Below are 22,133 nucleotides of genomic sequence, written 5' to 3'. Positions count from 1 at the left end.
TGGACCGTATTTTCAGCTGTTCTCACAATGACTGCCCAACTACTGCATCTCTCTGAGTGGATGGACCTGCCCACCCCTATGCTCCTGCTCAAGCCTCCAGAAGTGAATTCATTGCATCTCTCCAAACATGTGTTTTAAACTTCAGACCACCGAAACACACTCTTCAGATGTGGTAGATATCCATTTCCCTGTTTTTCTGTGATGCCATTAACAGATGAACAGAATTTTATTCATAAAGATATGAATTCATGTAAAACAGGAATATTTTCTTGGGTGGGTTTTCTCATATCTAAGCATGGTATTAAATGATTATGAGGGGAATCAAAATTGGAGAGTCTAATGGAGGGATACCTTGCTGTGGATAGGACAGAGATAAGAGCGAGAGAGGGTGGGCTTGATGGGGCTGGTTAGAGAAAATGTTAGAAATATGTCTAGGAGAGAAACAGGCATCCACTGGAAGATTTTATGAAGTTTCTGCTGTGCAGTGGCCCCACATCCTCCATTGCAACTTCTAGTCAAATTCAAATGTCTTGCTGTGCTTTTGGAGTTGGATTTATTCTTTAGGATCTGTAAGGGAGGGCAGATTCTTCTCCTTTTCACTCAGAGTAAGTGCTGCATGCACCCAACCCTGTGTGAGCCTCTCCCCCAACACACCAGTCTGTCCCATGCTCACTTTATTCTAGCTTCACTGGTTTCCTTGATGGCCTTTCAGCATACGAGGCATGCTCCTCCTTAAGACCTCTGCACTTGGTGTTTGCTATAACTGGAATGCTTTTGAAGGACAGTAGATTATGACCCCCAAAACATACCACTACCACACGGGGATTACTTCAAGCTAAAGACGCTTGAAGAACAGCAGATGCAAGAAGGACATTCTTATCTTCCCTTTTTCTAACTGAAGGCAGGAGATTGAAAACTCCCAGGTGAAAGCTGCCCTCCATATGCTAGGAAGAAAGAAACATTCTTTGATGGGGAGGGATAGCCAAGAGAATTCTGTACAAGCAGACTTAGTTAAAATAAATCTTGTCTTCCTTTAGCCTTGCCATAGTTTAGTTACTTTTCCACAATTGCATCTCTTTGTTCAACCTGTACAAAATCAAGTAAGTTCTTTTTGTTGGTTTGTTCTGAAACAGGGTCTCGCTTTGTTGCCTAGGCTGGAGTGCAGTAGTGTGATCATGACTTACTGCAACCTTGAACTCCTGGGCTCAAGCAATCCTCCAGGCAGCGTCTCAAGTAGCTGGGACCACAGGCATGCACCGCCACATCAGGCTAATTAAAAAATTTTTTTGTAGAAACAAGGTCTCACCATGTTGCCCAGGCTGGTCTCAAACTCCTGGGCTCAAGCTGTCTTCCAGCCTTGGCCTCCTAAAGTGCTGGGATTACAGGTGTGAGCCGTAGTGCCTGGCCTGCATGTATGTTTTGCCACATCTTTGAGTCCTACTTTTCTTATGAGGGCTCCCATATCCTGTAAAACTTACATTAAATAAATTTTAAAACTTTTCTCCAGTTAATCTCTCATGTGTCAATTTAATTTTCAGACCCAGCCAGGACCCTATGAGGGGACAGATAGAGTTTTGACTCCACTATACTCTTCTTTCAGATATTCATATGGCTTTCTTCTTCACCTCCTTCAGGTCCTTACTCAAATGTCACCTGGTGAGGACTGACTTAGTCACCCTGTTAAAAATTCCATCTTTCCCAGCTCACCCAAGTAAATTATTTATTTTGTTTTTCTGATTCCTCCATTAGAATTAGGAGGGCAAGGTGTCCCCCGTACCTCTGCCCCTGGTTTATTCACAGCCTTATACTCAGTGCCTAGAACAGCACTAGGCACATAGACGTTGCTCAGCAAATGTTTGTCGATTGACTGAATGAGTGCAGCCTGAATAGGCCCAGTCACTTCCAGCTACTAAAATAACAAATAAGTGGTTCTCAAAAGATAATACTAGAATCTTTCTAGCTGTATAGACCCGTAAGCCTGAGTAGGAAGACAAAAAATAAGCATTCATTGAAATCCTTCCTGGAAACATTGATATTCTTTAATCCAAATAATTCTGTGTACTTGTTCAATAAATTATAAAACAAATGTGTATTAGAAAAAACAGATCCTCCTTGAAATATTTATGTTTCAAAAGTTCCTTCTTTCAATTTTCTCTGCCTGTACTAGAGAAACACAAATTACACATGGCACTAATCTGCCTTTCTTTGGAACACATTTCCTTTATCATGCAGTCATTTCAAATGTGAAAAATAAAATACTGCTAAATACAAGACTACTTGCTGGCTTAAACAGTGGATAAGAGTTGTTTTTCTCTGTGTTTGTAGTTCTGGCAAATTATCCAGAAGATTAATCTTTGAAAAGGCTTTTTTATTATTTCTGTAGAAAACATTATTTTAAAGCAATAATCTAATGAAAGTACTTCTCCTTCATACAATTTAAGAGATTTGATTGAAAAATAACATGAGTACAAATCTCTGTATGGAGTGTGTATTTCGCCCAGTTCGATCAATGATGTAAGCTACTGCAGGGAACCAATACAGTTGCCCCAATACCTGGGGCAAAAGTATTGTCTGCCCCAGAGGCAGTTTTATCACCACTTGCCTCCATTCCTCCTCTGTGAGCAAGACCCTACTGCTTGATTCTGAAAACACAATATTAGAATCTTTCTAGCTACATAGACCAGTAGATATAAACAGGGAGACTGAAAATAAATATTCACTGAAATTCTTCAGAGCAGCTTCTGCCGCTTCTTGTTCTAGATCATATAGAAAATATGTCTGGGCCCTCAGCCAACAGTGACCCTTGAAAAAAAAAAACACCTGCTTTGAAATTGATTATTTCAGACAGATTTCTTTAAGTCAGGGGAAAAAAATAAACATATACTGGTCCGGACTCTACTTTTTCATGTGAAATCTGCCACTTAGTTTTTAGAATAAGAAACTTCTCTGATTCCTATCTAGGCTACCAGATTCTTCACTTAAAGAGAAGCCCCCTTTTGTGAGATGCTTAACTTTTCAGCTTCCACTCTTTATATGGTGAACATACAACTTATTATTCAAATAGGGACATGTTTGAGAATAGAAGGGGTAACTATTAAAAATTATGGCCAGAAAAAGTTACAAACTGTTATTGTGTGAAGCAAACAAAGTTGTATTGTCTCTAACTATTAAGAAGGAGAATGAAATTAATTACTAAGGCCATATAATGTGCTAAGTGATTTATATCTATTACCTCAATTTCAAAACCATCCTCTGATATTGAGGCTTGGGAACATTTTCAGTCATGAATCTGAGGCTCTGTGACATTAACCCAAAGAGTCAACATGTTGTAGTCTAAAAGGAATTTTAGGAACTCAGCTCAGGACACTTTGCAATAAGGACTATTGATTTAGCTGTCTGGAGGAAATGCATCAGATACACATTTTGGCTGAAAGCCAAATGTTAAAATCAATAATTGACAAGTCAGATATCACTAGAATAGGAAGAACTTTGGGGAGACAAGATTACATTTGAAACCTTACCGAACATTTTCAATGTCAACATTTGGAAGTTTGACAATATAGTGAAGGAAAAGTAATTTCTCAGCACCATCCACTGGTGGATTATTCCTGTGGTCTCTGTCTGTGTGTCTGCAGTCCTACAGACATGCCTACTTTAACAAGACTAACATTTAGCACATAGTGGCAGGAACTGGGATTCACTGCTCAGCAAATGCCCCAAATCCTGGATCTTCTACTACTGAAAATGTTTGCCAGTCTAAAGCAATTATTTTGACAAGTGTTTGTTTCTTAGTCCCAAAACAGACAACACAGAAGAAAACTATAAGGAATTGACTTCTTAAATTTGAATTTTGACTGTGGAAGCAAAATGCACATTGCAATTCTCTGCTTTCTCTAACACTGTCTTTTTTCTTCCTATTTGTTATTTATTCATGCAATCCATATTTATTTATTTATTATAATTACAACTTTTAGATTCAGAGGGTACATGTGCAGGTTTGGATATATTGTGCGATGCTGAGGTTTGGCGTACAAATGATTCCATTATTCAGGTAGTGACCGTAGTACCCAATAGGTCATTTTCCAGTTCTTTTCTCCCCTTCTCTCTTGCCCTTCTAGTACTCCCCAATGTGTATTGTTCTCATCTTTATGTCCTTGTGTACTCAGTGTTTAGCTTCCACTTATGAGTGAGAACATGTAGTATTTGGTTTTCTGTTCCTGCATTAACTCACCTGGGACAATGGCCTCCAGCTGCATCCATGTTGCAAAGGACGTGATATTCTTCTTTGTATGGCTGCATAATATTTCATCCATATATACGTCACATTTTATTGATCCAATCCACTGTTGATGAGCATCTAGGTTGTCAATAAATATTAAGCACTTTTTTAATGTCTCAGCTAGCATTTCAGGAAACGGGGATACAACAGTGAACAGAAGACAGAAGTCTCCGCCTTCATGGATTCTATATTCTGGGCCTTAGGGATATGGAAAATAAACAAGACTATAAATTAAATATATAGCATATAAATAGTTTTAAGTGCTAGAGAGAAGAATAAAGCAGGGAAGAGGGATATGAGGAATTCTGTATTGTGATTGGATCAAAGATGATTTCTCATGATATTGTTTTTGGAGTATTTATTCGTCATGGAACTTTTCGAGGGCAGATTTAATATTTAACGTTCAGTTCTTCATAACGAGATGTAAAGAGTTCCAATTTAGGACTTTTTTTTCCTTGAAAATCTCATTGTCTTAATGGAATTAAAGAACGTAAAATTAAATATAGTTCTTCAAGGTTATTTTGTCTAATGTTTTGAGTGTCAGTATGGAAAATAACTCTATGAAGACCTGACTTATTTAATGTCAACTCTGTTATTCTGCTTTACATTATTTAAAATTTTATAAATATTAGTTGGCAGAATAATGATGTGGTATTTTTCCTAAGGTTATATTCCAGACATGCTCTGACTTAATATTTCCTTTAACTGACAATTTACTCTCCTAGGTAGTAAATAATTCCTCAGAATTTTTTTGTATATAAAACTAACAGCTTTCATAATACATTTATTATTGCAGCATTTTCTTCTTGCAATATTAAATATTCACTTACACTTCACTTGACTGATAGAATTTCAGCATAGAAAGCACATAGATTGTCACTGTTTACCCCTATATTGCGTATAAGAATTGTAGATTGCATATTCGCTTACAAACAATAAACTCTGATGACACTCCCTGTTTGTGCTGCTCACATTGATGCCCTGATTAGATATCAAGGGGACATACATGATCACTTGATCATTTGTCACATGCATGTTCAGGGATGCCAGCACTGGCATTGATTTGGATGTTTGTCTATCTGACTATTTAACCTTCCAAAAGCTAAGTCTAAATAGCTACAGTGTACCAGTAGATTCTGGCCAGATGCTGAGACTGAGGTAGAATTCTTGCCCACCCCTCCTGTCTCAAATTCAATTATCCCTTGGAAGGGGCACAAAAGTATCAGTCATTGGAGTGGCAGTCTCCCAACCTTGTTCCTGTCTGGTGACCAAAGCGTGGAACATGGCATCTCAAAGGGTCATAACAAAGTTCATTCTGATCCTAGGCATTGTTAATTGAGTGGTTGGATTTTCACCGTTATTTGCCTGTTAAGTTTCCTCAGAATCTGACTTCCTAGTCAGTAGGCGCAGTCAACAGATGAGGGCTTCTTAGCTTAACTGATCTTATGAATTCCATTAGGAGGGATGAGAACCTGAGTTAGGTTCTAGCAAGTGGTTCCCAGGCTTCCTAAGTATTTACCCTTACACTCAGTTATAGCGTCATTAGCTACGACTGTTGCTGAAGCTTGAATTCAAATAAAAAGCAATTAGATGTTAATTCCAGTACTCAACTCACCTGCAACTGAAACTTAATGATCTGGCAATTTGAACTTGCATATGAAAAAGGAATTGCTTTAGCTTTTTTGATCCTCTGATTTTATTGTCTGCCACAAAAGAAAAGCAAATAATACACAGCATCAGTGCAAAGCATGGAAAAGGGGGTAGGAGCCACATTCGCTAAAAATTCTAAAAGCTGGTCTATAGCTCTGCTCCAGAATTACCTGAAGGTTGGATGGCGGTGAAGTCCATTATTTAATCCGACAATTTCCTAGACATCACAAACAACAGGCTGCAAATCTCAGATCAGGAAACCCTTCCTGGAACCCTGGATGTGAGTTAATGTCCTCTTTTTTCTAAACAACCACAGACATCTGTGCACACCTCTGCTGTGACTTTGGTCACATCTCCCTGCATACACAGGAAGTCACTTGCTTGTTGGTTGCCCCTTTTCTTGATTATGTTTTCAGAAGGAAGATCTGATTTTTATATATAAAATTTGAATATAAAAAATTTTTATTGAATATAAAAAATTCAATTTTATATCCCAAGAACCTAGCACAGTTTTAGGTAAGAACTCAGTAAAAATCACTACTACTCAGTAAAAATCACTACTACGACTTCTAAAATGACTACTACTATCAGTACTGCTGCTGGTAGTACTAGAGTGCTAGTACTATTCCTGATTTTGCTGCTGCTACCATATCCAGTGTAGCTGGTGAGCTAATGGGGACCCCACTCAGGCACATGGGATATGCATACACATTTCCACATTGTGGTTTCTTTTCAGTCACCCCCCAGAGATGGTCATGGCAGAGGGAAGATGTGGAGGCATTCTGGATGAAGGGAAAAGTTTAAGAGTTTATGATAGAAAAACCACTCATATTGCAAATAGTGGTATGATCACTGTGAATTTGCTATACCTCTTGGATTTTACAATATTTCTATCATTTGTGAAATTTTGTATTTTCTATAGCGTATTTGGTTTCCTACAAAAGGTATGATTGCCCTAGCATGGTGATGCTGTAGGAGATGAGAATTTGATTCAACATCATCTAATACCTATTTTATCAATAATTAAGAAAACATTTGCTAACCTAATGAACTTAAACAAGTCTCTGAGTCTCAGCGTCAGTTTCACTGTCCATAAATTCAGAATAATGTAACCTGTCTTCTCAGGCTATTTTGAGGATGCAAAGAGGAAACAAATATGAAAGTGATTTGCAAGCTGCCAGGTACTAGGCAACGTAAGGTGTTACATGGCTGTGACAAATTTTCCTTCTGAACCTCCTGTAGCACTTTGTACTGAATGGCACGTTCAGCTGGTTGGAGGCCAGAGCCATGGTCTTGTTGGAAATAAGTACCTGATTTGAGGTACGAAGACCTGGGAGTAAAGCTCTGCCCCACCGTTTCACTAGTTATGTGACCTGAGATAAATTACTTGAGAAAAGAATCTTAAAGTCATCCAGCTCATGGGTTACTGTGAGAATGAAGTAGAAAAATATCTGTGCAGGCACCTGGTGTACTGCAGGCAGTTGGCCAGTGTTTACACAGCATTTCTTTTAGGGCAGAGAAAGATACAAATGAATCAAAATGGTTCCTAGTAGGTAACCTGCTAAGAGGAGAAAGCTTGGACGCTGCAGACCTGGCTTCCTACTCTGCCCTGTGTGACCTGAGCAAGTCCTAGAACCACTCTAAGCCTGTTTCCTCAGATGAGAATTGGGAGGAATAATGATGATAATAATAATAAAAAACCATTTGCTTAATTATCTCTTAGGGTTGCTCCGAGGACTAAAAAATATAAGATATCAGCAGACATGGGATAGGAACTAAACATTTAGCCTATCCTCCCCCGAAGTTTAGCATCATGCTCATGATAATTCTCCTTATTTTTAAAGATAGTCTTAAACCATGTCCAGGTGTTTTCTGTTGATTCAAGAAGAGCCTAGGATGCACTTTTGACAAAATGTTTGCAGTACAGTATAAAACTTTACCTTTGCCAGGCATGGTGGCACGTGCCTGTTGTGCCAGTCATTGGGGAGACTGAGGCAGGAGGATCGCTTGAGCCCAGGAGTTTGAGGTTGCAGTGACGGCACTCCAGCCTGCACAACAGAGTGAGACCCTGTTTCAAAAAACGAGGACAACAACAACAACAAAGAACAACAACAAAAAACCTTTACCATCTCTGGAAGCCACCTTCTGAGTGGCAAAACACCAATAAAAATGAATGAAAGTGGAGAAGAAGAGGAAAGAGAGGCAGCTGATGAGAAACGGAGGGCTAGTGTAGGAGCAAGAAGAGACACTCGGTCTAGCAACTTTGATAAGATGAAAGCTTTCTTCCTGAGCTCTTCTCCCCTTGTCTGCCTTGAGCCCTTCTCTCCTGTCCTTCTTTCCATTGAAACCTTCGTGAAGGCAAAGCCAACGAAGATCTCGAGAGTGCAAGGGGAGGCAAAGTGGGCGGGAAGAGCACCTCCCCAGCAGGCTGAGGAAGCCTGCCCACACCGCAGGGCCCTCTGCAGGGGCAACCTTACTGACTAGGCTGATTCCTGGCAACAATGAGGCTGGGACAGTGTAACAATAAGAAGGAGAACACCTACCAAGTATTGAACTTTCACTGTGTGCTCTACCAGTACCTTCTCAGTGGACTCTCAATGAAAGTCTCATAGGGCAATTCTGCAGCCCTGTCTCTTTGCCCAGTCATGGAGTTAGTAAGCTGCAGAGGCAGGACTTGAAGTCAGGTCCCCCACTCCACCGTCCCCTTTCAGCTAAGGAGGTCGAGCGAGCATTTCTGCGTGAGGTCATTCAGAAATGGTTTATGCCAGCAATTTTATTCATCTTCCTAGAGGTGGAAGTGGTGAATAAGCTCTTTTACTCATGACTAAGTGGAATTTATTTCTGGTAGATTATTAAGTGGAGGGTCATATAAAGATTTCCCCATAGAACAAACATGGCTTAGACTTGAGGGACTACCTGGGGAGTAGCCTGCAAGCCAGCCCAGAAGGGTAAGTTTATCCCAGTGCTGCTGGTAGCTGAATAGCTCTGCTGTAGCTGAATAGCTCAACAGTCTCCAAAGTTAGCTATCCAAGTCTTTTCTGGACCTGGATGTTTGAATTGATCAGTACATCTGCAACTGTAATGATTATTTTTGTCTTTTGATATATCTCACCTGAATCTGAGAGCTGATGTATTTTTCTTAAACATTTTTTTTTCTTTTACTGTGAAATATTCTAGTCACGCACTTTGGTGGCTAGAAGAGTGAATTAATAGTAGTCTAATCACCCTGGAGATGCTATGCTTCTGTGAGCTGGCACTGAGGTAAGGCGGCACATCTCTGTGGAAATGACAAGTGAATGAATCTGCTCCTCATTTAACCGGCTGTTCTTTTCTCTCTCTCTGTTTTCTCTCCTAGGAAACAAATGGAAGACTGCTGCGACCCTGCCCATCTCTTTGCTATGACTAAAATGAATTCCCCTATGGGGAAGAGCATGTGGTATGATGGGGAGTTTTTATACTCTTTCACCATTGACAATTCAACTTATTCTCTCTTCCCTCAGGTTAGTATAGAGTTGGTTGCCTTCAATATAGTTTCTTAAATTTCTTGCTGTCATAGAAAAGGGATAATTGAGTTTGCCTAACTCATCAGATCGACTTTTTGTTTTCTTTCTTCTCTCTTAACTTTAAATGCTTTTCTTTATATCTGTCATTTGTGTGTGTGAATAAATCACATAGTCTTTTGATGCAAGGGTGGAAGCAGGTTATTATAGAGTTACAGTTTTCCTAGCCTTTCTGATTTGAGTCCTGTGAAACTGAAGGTAGCAAGAAATGAATGATCAGGGACTTGTGGAATTCTAGTGTTCTGAGGTTGGCTGTGGAATGCCCGTAAAGATTTGTGTGATACTGGAATGTTTTCTTAGGACTGACGTTGCTCAAGGAGTGGGGACCATATGATGAGAAGTTTGCTTCTTAGAGCTCTTGAATGTGGTTAGATTACTGCTGTGAAATGGAGGAGTGGTGGATACGGAGAGGAATAATTCAACTTGACCACTTTTGAAGTGGTCTAAATCAAGCTTTGCTTACTTAATATCTCTTCTTGGTTTTCTGAGCATTGAAATAAAATGTTTTTCTAACATACATGTAGGCAGCAAGTGGGGGGAAAAGGGAAATTTTATTTTAGGAAACTCTAGCTGTGGGGAAGGGAGATCTTAGGCAAAATTGCAATTAGGGAAAAATTCAGAAATGAATTGTGGCCTCCACAAGACCTCTTTTAGCCTCCCTTGGTTTGCTCAGATGATTGTACAGAAAGAGAATTTTGAGCCTTGGAAGGTGGGACTGAACCTTTCATGCATCTCTGTTAATAGTCCATGAGACTTTAAAGGAGGAATCCCACAAAGTTGAGACACAGGTTCTGCCAGATCCAAAGTCACACTCTCTATGAAATAGCCATGCTGACTAGCCCATCCTTAGCTATTTTAGTCTAGTTAAATGGTTTTAAAATGTAGTGATAAGGTTTTTCTTTTAATTTTTGAAATAGGAAATAGAAGCTTTAGTTTATTGCCAGTATCTACGTGTTTTCTCTCTCTTCTTCATCTGCCCTTGGGAGGCTTTGAAGTGTCAAAGGAAATAACTAAGAGTCATAATATACGGAACTGAATTTTGTCTCCATCTCTCACTAACTAAATTCCTTGGGTAATTACCTAAGTCGTCTGAGATTCAGCTGTCTTGTCTCTATGGTGGCTAGAGCAGCACTTGTCCTATTTACCTTATAGAGCTGTGGAAAAAATCAACTTAGTTAATGCATGGAAATATCCTCTTTTTTTTTTTTTTTTTTTTTTTTGACAGAGTCCCACTCACTCTATTGCCTGGGCTTGAGTGCAGTAGCATGATCTCGGCTCACTGCAACCTCCACCTTTCAGGTTCAAGCAATCCTCCTGCCTCAGCCTCCTGAGTAGCTGGGATCACAGACATGTACCACCACACCCAGCGAAGTTTTGTATTTTTAGTAGAGACCATGTTTCGCCATGCTGGCCAAGCTGGTCTCGAACTCCTGACCTCAAGTGATCTGCCCGTCTTGGCCTCCCAAAGTGCTAGGATTACAGGCGTGAGCCATCGCGCCCGACTGTAATGCATAATAAATATACTTTATAAACTACAAAGCATTATATGTTTGGTGTTAATGTGCTGATTCATACTTAATATCTTGAGGCTGAGTCATGAAGAATAGAATTGTATTGGTGAGGGTTTTGGTAAGGTACAGCAATCTCTGTAGGTACTTTTAGCAGAAAGATATTTCATATAGGGAATATGCCATTTTAAAAAATCATTGAAAGATTGGAGAAATGGGAGCCAAAGGTGGTTCCTAGAATTACTGAGTTCAAGAGCCTACTGCTATAACTGTGGTCTAGGGACTGGGAAGCCCTAACTTGCATTGCTGTTAGCATGGCCACAACTGCTTCCATTAGAAATAGGGAAAGAAGATGAGTTTCAACTCTCCTCATCGTTTCAAATCTTCTTCAAATGCTTCTAATGGAGAAATGATTTGCATCCAGAACACTAGTTATGAAGAAGTCCAGGAAAGGCAATTTTTAACTATCACGCTTCATCAGGAAACTGGAAAGAGAGTGGTATAGAGGTTAAGCAAGCCAATCCACAGGATATTCTATGTACGAAAACTGCTACCAACTAGTTGTGGCATGAGGAAAAGATAAGGAAGCAATCTCCTTTAACAGTTCCTCACGCAGAAACATTTTAAATGAAATCCAAAGTAGCTTTTTTTATAGATGAGGACTTTTAGTTATACCAACTGAATTCTAACTTTGTATTAGAAAATACATTTAAAAGGATGATTAAAAAATATAAACTAGCCTCCTATGTTAGCTGTCGGTTGCAGCAATAGGGTTGTAAGAAACATTTACTTTGTAAAGTGTGTGCAAATGAATTCTGTGCCTCTTTGTGCCAGTTGCAAGACCAAGGAAACATCCTTGAATAATAAAGGAAGAATGCTCTTTTCTTGGGAATTGGAAGTCATTACATCATTGTGTATGGGCACAACCATCGCAAAAGGCAGAACCAATTCAATGAGTAGATTTTTTTTTTAATTGCATATGTATGTATTTTCCTGCTAAGAATCTGAAATGACTAATTAATTCATAGAAATCTTGGTAAACCAGTTTGTATCACTGGAAAAATGGTGTTTTCCCTCTGCTCTCACCCATTATTTCCTAGCAAAATGTTTCTAGTTTGTTATTAGCCAACAAGGTTGCCAGTTAATTGATATGCTTCATTCATGTTCCCGGTAGGAAGATAATAGTGTGTACAGATGAGGCAGAAATGCAGGTGAGTGGGCCAGGCTCAGTGTTTTCAACATGAACAAAACTTCAGTCCTTTCCCTGAGTTTCAGTGAAATAATGCTAAGTCACTCATTTCTAACCTCGATTCTACATCTGTACCTTTACACTTGCCCTTAAATGCTCCGTATATGTTAGCCATCATTATCAATGTTATTTGTTTGCCTACTTTTAACTATTGTTTTTTTGTTGTTGGTACCAAGATGCAATGTAAGGGAGATGCTCTCGTACATTAGGGAACATCAACAGGTCCTGTAGGGGCTGGGGCGGTGAATCCGCAGGAGGTAACTATTGAAATGTCTGTACATTGAGATTCCACATCAAACTCCTTTTAGTTAGTTAGTTCTTTGTTATTTGAACCTTCCACAACTTTCTGTAACTTTGTGTTCAGATTTATTCAATTCTGCCACATAATGCTGCGTACATAACTTCATACCTCCATATGACAGTGTTTTGTGTTCTAAAAGTCCTTATCTGCTATCTCAGTAGCATCTTGTGAGCTCTTGAGAACAAGAGGGTTTTCCCTTTTGCGCCCACTGCATTGCTTCCCACTCAGTATAAATATTCATTTCCAACCACTCATGTCTGTCAAGGGCTTTCCTGTCTGTGTCTCACTTGGGCTGGACCCCTGCAGTGCCCTTGCTTAACTGTAGGAAACTAAGCAGGGCATTCAGAGGTAGCTGTTTCCAAAGGGCTCTGTAAGTGTATTTTGGTGAGATATTTGTTGAAGATTATTAGGCATGAAGGGCAGAATTTTTAACCTTCACAGAGGATTTTTAAAACACGTGATGTATGTGTGTGTGTTTGTATTTGGGGAGGACAGTGCGATGGTATTAGCATTCCCACTTTGAGAATAGCTGCTCCCAGTCCCCTGTGTTGAGACCAGCTCTTTTCTGCTTAGCCAGGAACTGCCCCTTTTAAGCCTGCATGGTCCAGTGTTTGCAGGAATTATTGAATGAACCCTATTTTGGCCTAAGATATATTGCCCAGGAAGAACACAAATTTCCATGGAAATGAGTGAGGGAGTAGCAGGAATGTTAGAAACCACAACTGTGCTGATACCATCTGAAAAATATTTCCTTTTGGTGTTATAAAAACACGGTTGGCTCTCCATTCTCTTACATTGTGATATAAATTACAAACGACTATTCATTTCTCATCAGCATGTTCACCCAAGGCCATATGTAAAGCATCACAAAACATCATTAATGTACCCCTCATTTCCAGCTTCCTAGATTGACCGTAGGCTCCTGTCATGTTCCACTGAGCCTGGACCTGCAGCGTCCTTGGCCTGTGGGAAACCCAGCAGGACATTTTGGAGTACTTTGTCAAAATAGCCTTGTTAAAATGAAAATATACTTTTTTTTTTTCCTTCACAGTAATGTGCTTAATAGAATTCTCTGAGCTCCTGGATATCCCTGAGTCTCACAGCAATTTTTTTTCTTTTGATAAAATTTGGATCATACTATATAATCTACAGAATTTGGTAGGTTTTTTTTCCGACTTATTCGTATTATTGTAATCATTTCCCCTGATATATATCTTTTTGGCTGGAAGGAAACTAAGGGATCTAATGTCTGGTGAGGACTGATCTTTGCTGGACTTTTGTTAGGCTCTGTTGTTAGGCTTGCATCTGGCTGCTTTATAACAGAAACCTGATTGGGGGCAGAACCAAATAGGTGCTTATTTATCTCAAGCAATAAGGAATTAGAGGGTGGGTAGTTTAAGGCTCAGTGATGGCTACATAGTGTGCCATCAAGCTCCCAGATCCCTGTCTTGCTATTCAAACCTCCTTAGCTGATGGCCAAGGAACTTCACAGTTTTGGTTCAGGATCCCAGCAAAAAGAAGGAGTAAGCAGAAGAGGAAAGTTGGACAGACTCCTGCTCACATATCATTAATCAGGACTGAGTCACATGGACGTGTCTAACTGCAAGAAAGCCTGGGAAGTTCAGTGTTCCTGTTTTAGGCAAATGCCTTGCATTTGTCAACTGTACGGGCTGCGTCAGTTTCTTCACATGTTCTCTCTCAGCCCTTACAGTGACTCTGTGTGGCTGTTATTATTGTCTCCATTTCATGGATGAAGTTAAGACTGAGAGGGGTTAAATACCTTATTCAGGGTCCCGGAGCTGGTAGGTGGAAGGGCTGGGATGTGAAACCTGGCCTGTCTGATTTCAAAGGTTTTAGTGTTTACTCTCTGGTTTATTTCCTTAGAAGATGTGGGTTCTAGTGGATTAGTTCATTCTTATCACTCAGTCATCTTGAAACCATTTTAAGGTTTTTCACTTCTTTTATAAGAATACCCTTATAAGAAATGAAAAAGTTTCATTTTTTAAATTTATTTTTATTTTATTTTATTTTGAGACAGGGTTTTGCTCTGTTTGATAAACTAAAAGCACAGTGGCATGATCATGGCTCACTGCAAGCCTCCACCTCCTGGGCTCAAGTGATCCTCCTACCTCCATCTCCCAACCAGCTGGGATAACAGGCATGTGCTACCACACCTGGCTAATTTTTGTATTTTTTTTCTTTTTTTTTTTTTTGTAGAGACAAGGTTTTGTTACGTTGACCAGGCTGGTCTAGGACTGCTGGGTTCAAGTAATCCACCCATCTTGGCCTCCCCAAATGCTGGAATTGCAGGCGTGAACCACTACACCTGGCCAAGAAATTTCTTTTGCAGCTTTTTGGGAGAAAAAAATAGAGTGTAGATATACAGGATGTGGAATCCTATACAATATCATAGTTTCCCATACAATGCTCTAGTCTCTTTTTGGCTTTGAGCTCCCCGGTATCCCCTGTTGAAAGGAGAAATAAGAGCATTTACATTATTTTGAGTTTTATAAAGGGGAAACCTTGCATTGCTTCTTTGTTAAGGGAATCTAGAATATGGTTCCACTACTATTGAATAATTAAGGTAATTCGCCCTGCCATTCTCTTGGCCTAATGCTAACACTAGAGTACTATTTAGGGCATGCAGTCTTAAAATCTGGATCCTAAGCCTGGCCTTTCTATGATGACGCTTATGATCCTAGACAAGTCATGGAACCATTCTCAGCCTGAATTTTATAATTTGCACATTGGGACAAATAATACCTGGCCTTTATATTTCAGTATTATTATCATGAGTAACAAAGTTAAAATGAGATAATGGGTTTAAAAGTGCTTTGTAATGAATGCACTATAAAAACATATGATAATATTATTACTGTTATTTTCTCTTTTTTTCTGATTCCAAGTCTAGTTTTCTTTTTGCTTTTTATTTTTTTATTATTATTATACTTTATGTTATAGGCTACAATCATGCTGCTATAAAGACACATGCACACGTATGTTTATTGCGGCACTATTCACAATAGCAAAGACTTGGAACCAACCCAAATGTCCGTCAATGACAGACTGGATTAAGAAAATGTGGTACTGTTATTTTCTCTTAAAGTGTTTATGGACTTTAGCATTGCTTTGGCATTTGGGTGATGCCAGGAACCCATGGAGCAAAACAAAAACTAAAACACCACTAAAAAAGGGGTGAAATCCATTTTCCAGGACAGTGAAAAGAAATAAAGATGTTGAAGCTGGGATTTTGGAAAACATAAAGTAGTAATGGAGAATGCTATAGTCTTTGTTTCATTATATTTGGATAATAATTGCAGTAAAGTAAAAGGGCAAGGTGAAATAAATCATTAACTTCCAGTGAATTAAGATGGTGATCTGAACAATGAATTGATTTCCACTGTTCTTCAAATGACTCTGTAACTGAGAAGAGCAGGAAAATGGATCATCACTGGATGTCCAAATATCTGTTATCTTCACAGGGAAAGGAAAACAATTGATTAGAAGTGAGGTAGTGCAATGGAGTTGCTCAGAAGAATAGCTGATGGGAACTTTAAGATGTCTTGTTTTTCAAATTGAGAAATAATTAAAAATTAAGACATTTCTTTAATGAAAATTTGCAGGTTGTCTGTGGTTGAGAACAAAATGGAAAATAAAGGAATGCTCTATCTTGCCATGGTGTAGATCTTTCTAAATTACTTGACAGTGTGTAAAATTTCGTACAAAGGCTGATTATGGCTCAGGATTCTAGCTTCCTGGGAATAATTGAAAAGAATTCGTGACATCAATTACCACTGAGTCACATCTCATCCTGTAGGCCTGATGGGAGTGATAGCTTTTCTTAGGAGGTGTTACTGTTCCATGTAACATTTCCTTGTTAGGTTTGCTGACATGACAGGGTGTTTCCCTGCAGAAAAACCTAGTATACCTTTATTTTTTTTTATTTGATTAGTTGCTTAATCTTGGTTGCTCTTACAGACAAAGGTCCAAGTGTAGAAAGGAATTTGCATCCTATTTTAATTTAGTTTTGAGCATTTGTTTGGATACTAGGAAGCCTCTGTTTCATTTCTATTAATATGCTCACTTGTACTTTTAAACTCTATTAGGAGTCGCTTAAATGTATAAACATATTTGATTAACTTACAGAGAGGTATCATTTCAACCCTGAATTTTCTCTGGCTTAATTAATTCAGTCAAATATTCAAGATGTATGAATAGCTACAGAGAACGTTTTCAGAGTGTTTGTCTATGTTCAGATCAATTCACTATCTTCCTTCTAATTCATTGTCTTCCTTCCATTGATGGTCAAAAATTCTTAGATCACAGGTGAGCTAGCAGAACATTTTTTTAATCACTCATGGCCTGACTAGCTCTACTGTGTTATCTTCAGGGTTCAGAACTTCTGAGTACATTGAAGAGACTGACCCTAAAGCTAGACTTGCCCAACACAATGGGGAAAGGGGTTGGCTAGGGATAGGATAGGGAGTGAACATAGCTTTGGGGGCTAAAAGGAAGTCCAGCCAGTAGCCAGAAAGGGGTATTGCAGTTCTTAATGTGGGACACTGTTGGCAATAACCAGAAGATAATAAGGAGTAACATGATGTGCTGCTAGTATGCGGGATGCAGAGATGAAAATGGGGGTGGATGGAGCTATATCCAGAGATCCGGTTAAAGCAATTGACTTCAAGTTCCCAGTCTCTACGCTGGAGGTTTTGGCAACTGGCAGCTTCCAAGGGTACTGGTCAGAAGAAGGCAGAGCCTCTGACTTCTAGAGGTTTGGGAACTGGTCATTTATCACAGCAGGAACACAAGTGAACAAGGTGAGGGTCCCAGCATTGGGGCCAAAATTAGGGACTGTTTCTGTAAGCAAGGCTGAAGCACAGTTACTGGAACTTGGTATGAGCTGGGAGGCAGGGACCTGGGTTATGTTTTGAAATTAAGTCATAAATCAAGTTACTAGAGCCATACCTCAAAGCCAGGGCCAGAACACAAGTGTAACTTGATAGTGATTCCCATAGCTTCAGGTGACCATCCCCATTCATTCCCCTAAAGGCCAGGATTCACCCACGTTGCTCAGGGCTCAGTCTGAATCTGTAGTGACCTCAGCTGTAGGTTCAGGTGTATATAGAGGTTGAGAAGTATTCTGGATAAATGAGTGGAATTTTTCAGACAAAGACGTTAGATTCTTACTGTCTTCAATGTCTAGCTCTGTGGAGGCTGACAGTACAGAGAGAGCAAAAACTAAGTGTAAGCAGAGGATTTGGGAAAATTGTTAGTTAACTAAGAAATTATACTAGCAACTTATCAGAAAAATAGGTAAGTGGATAGGTGTAGTGAGAAAATTTAGGATAGATGGGCGTGGGTCAACATCTGCTGATTGTAAAGGAAACAAAAGTGCTTTCTGAGGGTAAGACAACATTTTATACTCTGAAGATTATTATGCATAGGTTTTTTCTTGCTAAGTTTTATTTTTCCTGTCTATTCAGACTCTATTCCTGAGATTTCAGAATTTTAACTCTATACAAAGAAAAAGAAAATAAGTGCTGAGAGAAATGCGATTATAAATTAAATTAATTTGATAATCACTTCACCTGGGGTAGTCTGCAGTTAATGAAGCACTGGCTAACAGCCCCATATATAATATGTATCATCTGATTATTTTGCTTACATTTTTCTGTTTCTAGAGTTCAATCCACTCTGATTTTATATATGTCTTGGGTCTAATATACTATTCAGAGGATAGTGTATTCACAAAGTCTGGTTAGTTCTGGAGCCATAATTTATAAATTTCCAATTGCCTTTTCTTGTTATAGTCTTACATAGTCTTTGACTATAACACCCAACATCAGTAAGAACTGAAGTTGCTACAGTTTGTAGGTGCTTCGAGATGCCTGACATGGAGATTGTTTGAGGATATTTTAAAATCCAAAGTTCAGTAATATTTCTGGACTCAAGAAAAAACACAATATTTCTAGATGAACTATAAAATTTAGTGTAAATCAAAAATCTACGAAATAAAATCAGGGTTAGAATTAAATTGAAAGCAAGGATTTGATGCATCGAAAATTGCTTTACACATCGATTGGACTTGTCACCTAAATAAATATGCCCTGCTACCGGCACAACTATACTTTCCTGAAATTTTCATGATTCTATGTAAGTAAAATAAGTGTTCAACCACTCATTCAAGAAGTACTTATTGAGCAACTACTACTGTGTGGTAGGGACTGTGCTAGTTCCTGGGGAAATAATAGTGAGTAAAAATAGATCTGATGCTGTACCTATTGGATACTGTCCTCAGTGTTCCATAGGCGCCTTACCTTTTACATGCCCACAGTTCTGTCCCTCTCTCCTGCTTCTTTTCCTCTATTCCTGATCTCAGGTAATGACACTATTGTCTGCTCAGTCACTTGAGCTGGACGCTAGGGTCTTATGTTTGAATTTCACTGTCCAAATCCAAGTTTATGTCTTAAATATCTCCTGAATCAATCCCCTCTTTTCTTACCTCACTGCCACTAGGTTAGGTCAAGGTTTATCATCTGTTATCTAGACTAATTCAAGAACTTTCAAAAATGTCTCACAGACTGGCATGGTGGCTCATGCCTGTAATCCCAGCACTTTAGGAGACTGAGGCAGGCAGATCGTTTGAGGTCAGGAGTCTGAGACTAGCCTGGCCAACAGGATGAAACCATGTCTCTACTAAAAATACAAAAATTAGCTGGGCGTGGTGGCAGGCACCTGTAATCCCTGCTATTCAGGAGGCTGGAGCAGGAGAATTGCTTGAACCCAGGAGGCAGAGGTTGCAGTGAGCCAAAATCACACCACTGCACTCCAGCCTGGGCAATAGAGTGAGACTCCGTCTCAAAAAAAAAAAAAAAAGAGTTCACTATTATGAATTTGCCTTCCTATGACATCCTCCACCCTCTGCCAATTTTGTGGTTATAAAGTATAAACTGGTGTGTGTGACATTTCTTAAGTCACTCTTCACTACTTGCCATGCAGATGAGCAAGTGGCTAAATGGCACAGTCGCCAAGTCGGCTGGAGCAGCATTCACAGAGACAACTCCTGAAGGACAAGGAGCAGCTAGTAGATATGCTGTTGCATTTTATTATTAAAAATAAGGAAATTCTACCCTCTAAGAAAGGGAACCTGAAACTACACTGGGCTTTGTAGTTCTGTAATTAGGGATGCACCAACCCTTCCCCGGGGGCGATTCAGAGACTGAGATATCACATACTTACTAAGATAGGGCAGAACTGTGGCTTTGGCCTGTTTTATCAACTTAGTGTTTATAGGGAATGGAAAGCCAGTGTAGCTATGATGGGTGACTCAGGTACAAGTCTTGCAGATACAGTTGAACAACATAGATGGCCAGAAACGGTGGGTTTTGCCTTTTTTTTTTTTCATTTCATTTTATTTTATTTTGTCATGAGCTCAACAGCATCTCTCTTTCTCTCTCTCTCCCCTCTCCCTGGCAGGTCACAGACATAAATTAAAAATAAAATCTACAAGGAAAATAGCTTATAAAAGCACTCCCAGGCTCACACCTTCTATCTCTACTGCTCAGTTAGGAACACCCCAACTGGAAATCAGTGCTTGCCCCCCTCCACTTCTCTCCTGCTTGTCTGGGGCAGACAGTACTCCAGAGCTGGGCAGGGGTGGGGACAGCAGTGGCAAACAGTTAAAAATAAAGACATTGTGATCCTGGAACCATCTGGTCACCTTGGCACTTCCATGACTGCCTCCCCCAGGCAGCCCTCCAGGAGCTTGCGCTCAGCTGGGGCTGTGGAGACGCTGCTCGTGGCTGAGAGCTTGTGTGTCTGGTGGGTGCTCTCAGCCCCTGTCACATGCACTTCTCCATCTTCTAGAAAGAAACCCAAAAAAGAAAGCAGACAACTACCTTGGGACAAAGGAGAAAAATCCCGAGTATTCACACAGTTACACGGAGTCTTTATGGCAAAGAGGACATTTAGCTGCTTTGAGTATTGGAGCATCTCCTTTTTACTCAACACAAGCACTCTAGACTCTACAAGAGAAACAGGGCACAAGCCCTAAAAAAATCAAAGCGCATGAAATTCTAAGAGGACCAGTTTTATTGTTGTTGCTGGGTTGTGCGATGTTTTGTGTTTTCCCAGTAACAAGCCCAGTTGTTGGTAGGCAGAGGCCCGAGGCAAGGATCACTCCCCAGTGTTGTGCTGAATCCTGCCTGGAGGCTGCTGCACCAGATCCTCCCTCCATATCATTTCCCTGACTCACAGCAGTACTGGAAGAGGAAGGCTGCAGGCCAGTTCCCGGAGCACTGCCAGCACCTCACCCCAGCTACAGAAGAGCTCAGGCAGCCGGTGAGGGGTGGGGAACACAAACAGGAATTATTTCATCAGCTTATGGTTGCAGAAGAGCTAGTCTCTTCCATGGCTTGCTGAGAATAGTGAGAATCCAAGCCTTGCTACTGACCAGGATTGAGGGCCTTGGGTGCTGAGCCCCATCTGGTTTCCAAGCAGCTCTATAGGAGGCCACTTCTTTTTCCTGTCGACAGTGGATCAATCTTGAGCAGGTTCATCCTTCCTGGTTACAACCTGTATGATAAAGTTCAAACCCCTTAGAGTGGCACCCAAGGTCTTCTGTGAGAATGTCAGCGAATATAGGCTTACCAATTGCCATCCATCTGCTTCCTCCAGCTCCTCATTATTAACATACATTATTGTTAAGAAATTGTTATTGGATGGAGCTGAAGGATATTTTGATACTTGTGAAGATAATTTCTTTTTCTCACATTCACCTTTTATTTTCTCCCATTGTCTTTACCATCTTATTTCAAATGATAATGGCCTCTTGCCTAGAATTCTACAAAAGTTATCTTTGGGATTTTTGTATCTAATCTGGCCTCTTCTCCTGTCCATTACCACACTGTAGTCTGAGTTAGCTTTTTAAAATGCAAATCAGATCATGCCATCATTTTGCTTAAAACCCTTGATTGTCTTCCCATTGATTTTTTAGGATAAAGATAAACTCCTTAAGGCTTACTCTCTGCCTGTGACTCCAGCATCAATTTCCACAATGTTCCCTCTCACCCTCATACCTTGCTTTACTGGCCTTCTTTCATATCCTCACAAACACTGTGCTCTCTTCTTCTGTAGAGGTTTTCAACACACTATCCATTTTCCTGGAAGACTGTTGCCTCCTCTTACCTAATTAACTTACATTGATCCCTTACATCTTGTTTGAGAACCATTTCCTGGGGAGGACGGGGCTGGTTCCCAGAGCACCTGGTACCTTTCATTTGCAGCTTCATATTCAATTGTATAAGTATTTGATTCAAGTTGCCTTCTCTCACCAGCTGGGAACCTCTCCACGGAGAGTGTTTAATTCTGGACCACAGGGAGTTGTGCATCTCAGTTGGTAGCATAGTGCTTGGGACATGGTAGAGATTCAATAAATTTTAGTGGAATGAATGAATGAATGAGTTCAGCTGCTTGGTTTTGGTGGATACAATCACCAAGTATATCCTGGTGTACCTAGAGCCTATGCTTTGGTATAAATATAAAGAGACTTGGAGTTCATTAATAGAGAGTGGAGGGGAAAATC

General features: G+C 39.9%; 1 protein-coding gene across 2 annotated transcripts in view; it reads left to right on the top strand.

The window, feature by feature from the left end:
* The window catches only part of ST8SIA1 (ST8 alpha-N-acetyl-neuraminide alpha-2,8-sialyltransferase 1), a 143,732-nt gene that overhangs the window by 38,904 nt on the left and 82,695 nt on the right, over positions 1–22,133 (top strand). For both annotated transcript variants that reach the window (XM_025403847.1, XM_025403848.1), the window contains exon 2: positions 9,285–9,429. In XM_025403847.1, the coding sequence (XP_025259632.1) occupies positions 9,285–9,429 (145 nt within the window). The remainder of the gene's footprint in view (positions 1–9,284; positions 9,430–22,133) is intronic.

This window comes from Theropithecus gelada, chromosome 11 (genome assembly GCF_003255815.1).
Source record: "Theropithecus gelada isolate Dixy chromosome 11, Tgel_1.0, whole genome shotgun sequence".
NCBI lineage: Eukaryota > Metazoa > Chordata > Mammalia > Primates > Cercopithecidae > Theropithecus > Theropithecus gelada.
The sequence above is the reverse complement of the archived record's forward strand: the minus strand, read 5'-3'. Positions and strand labels throughout refer to the sequence as shown.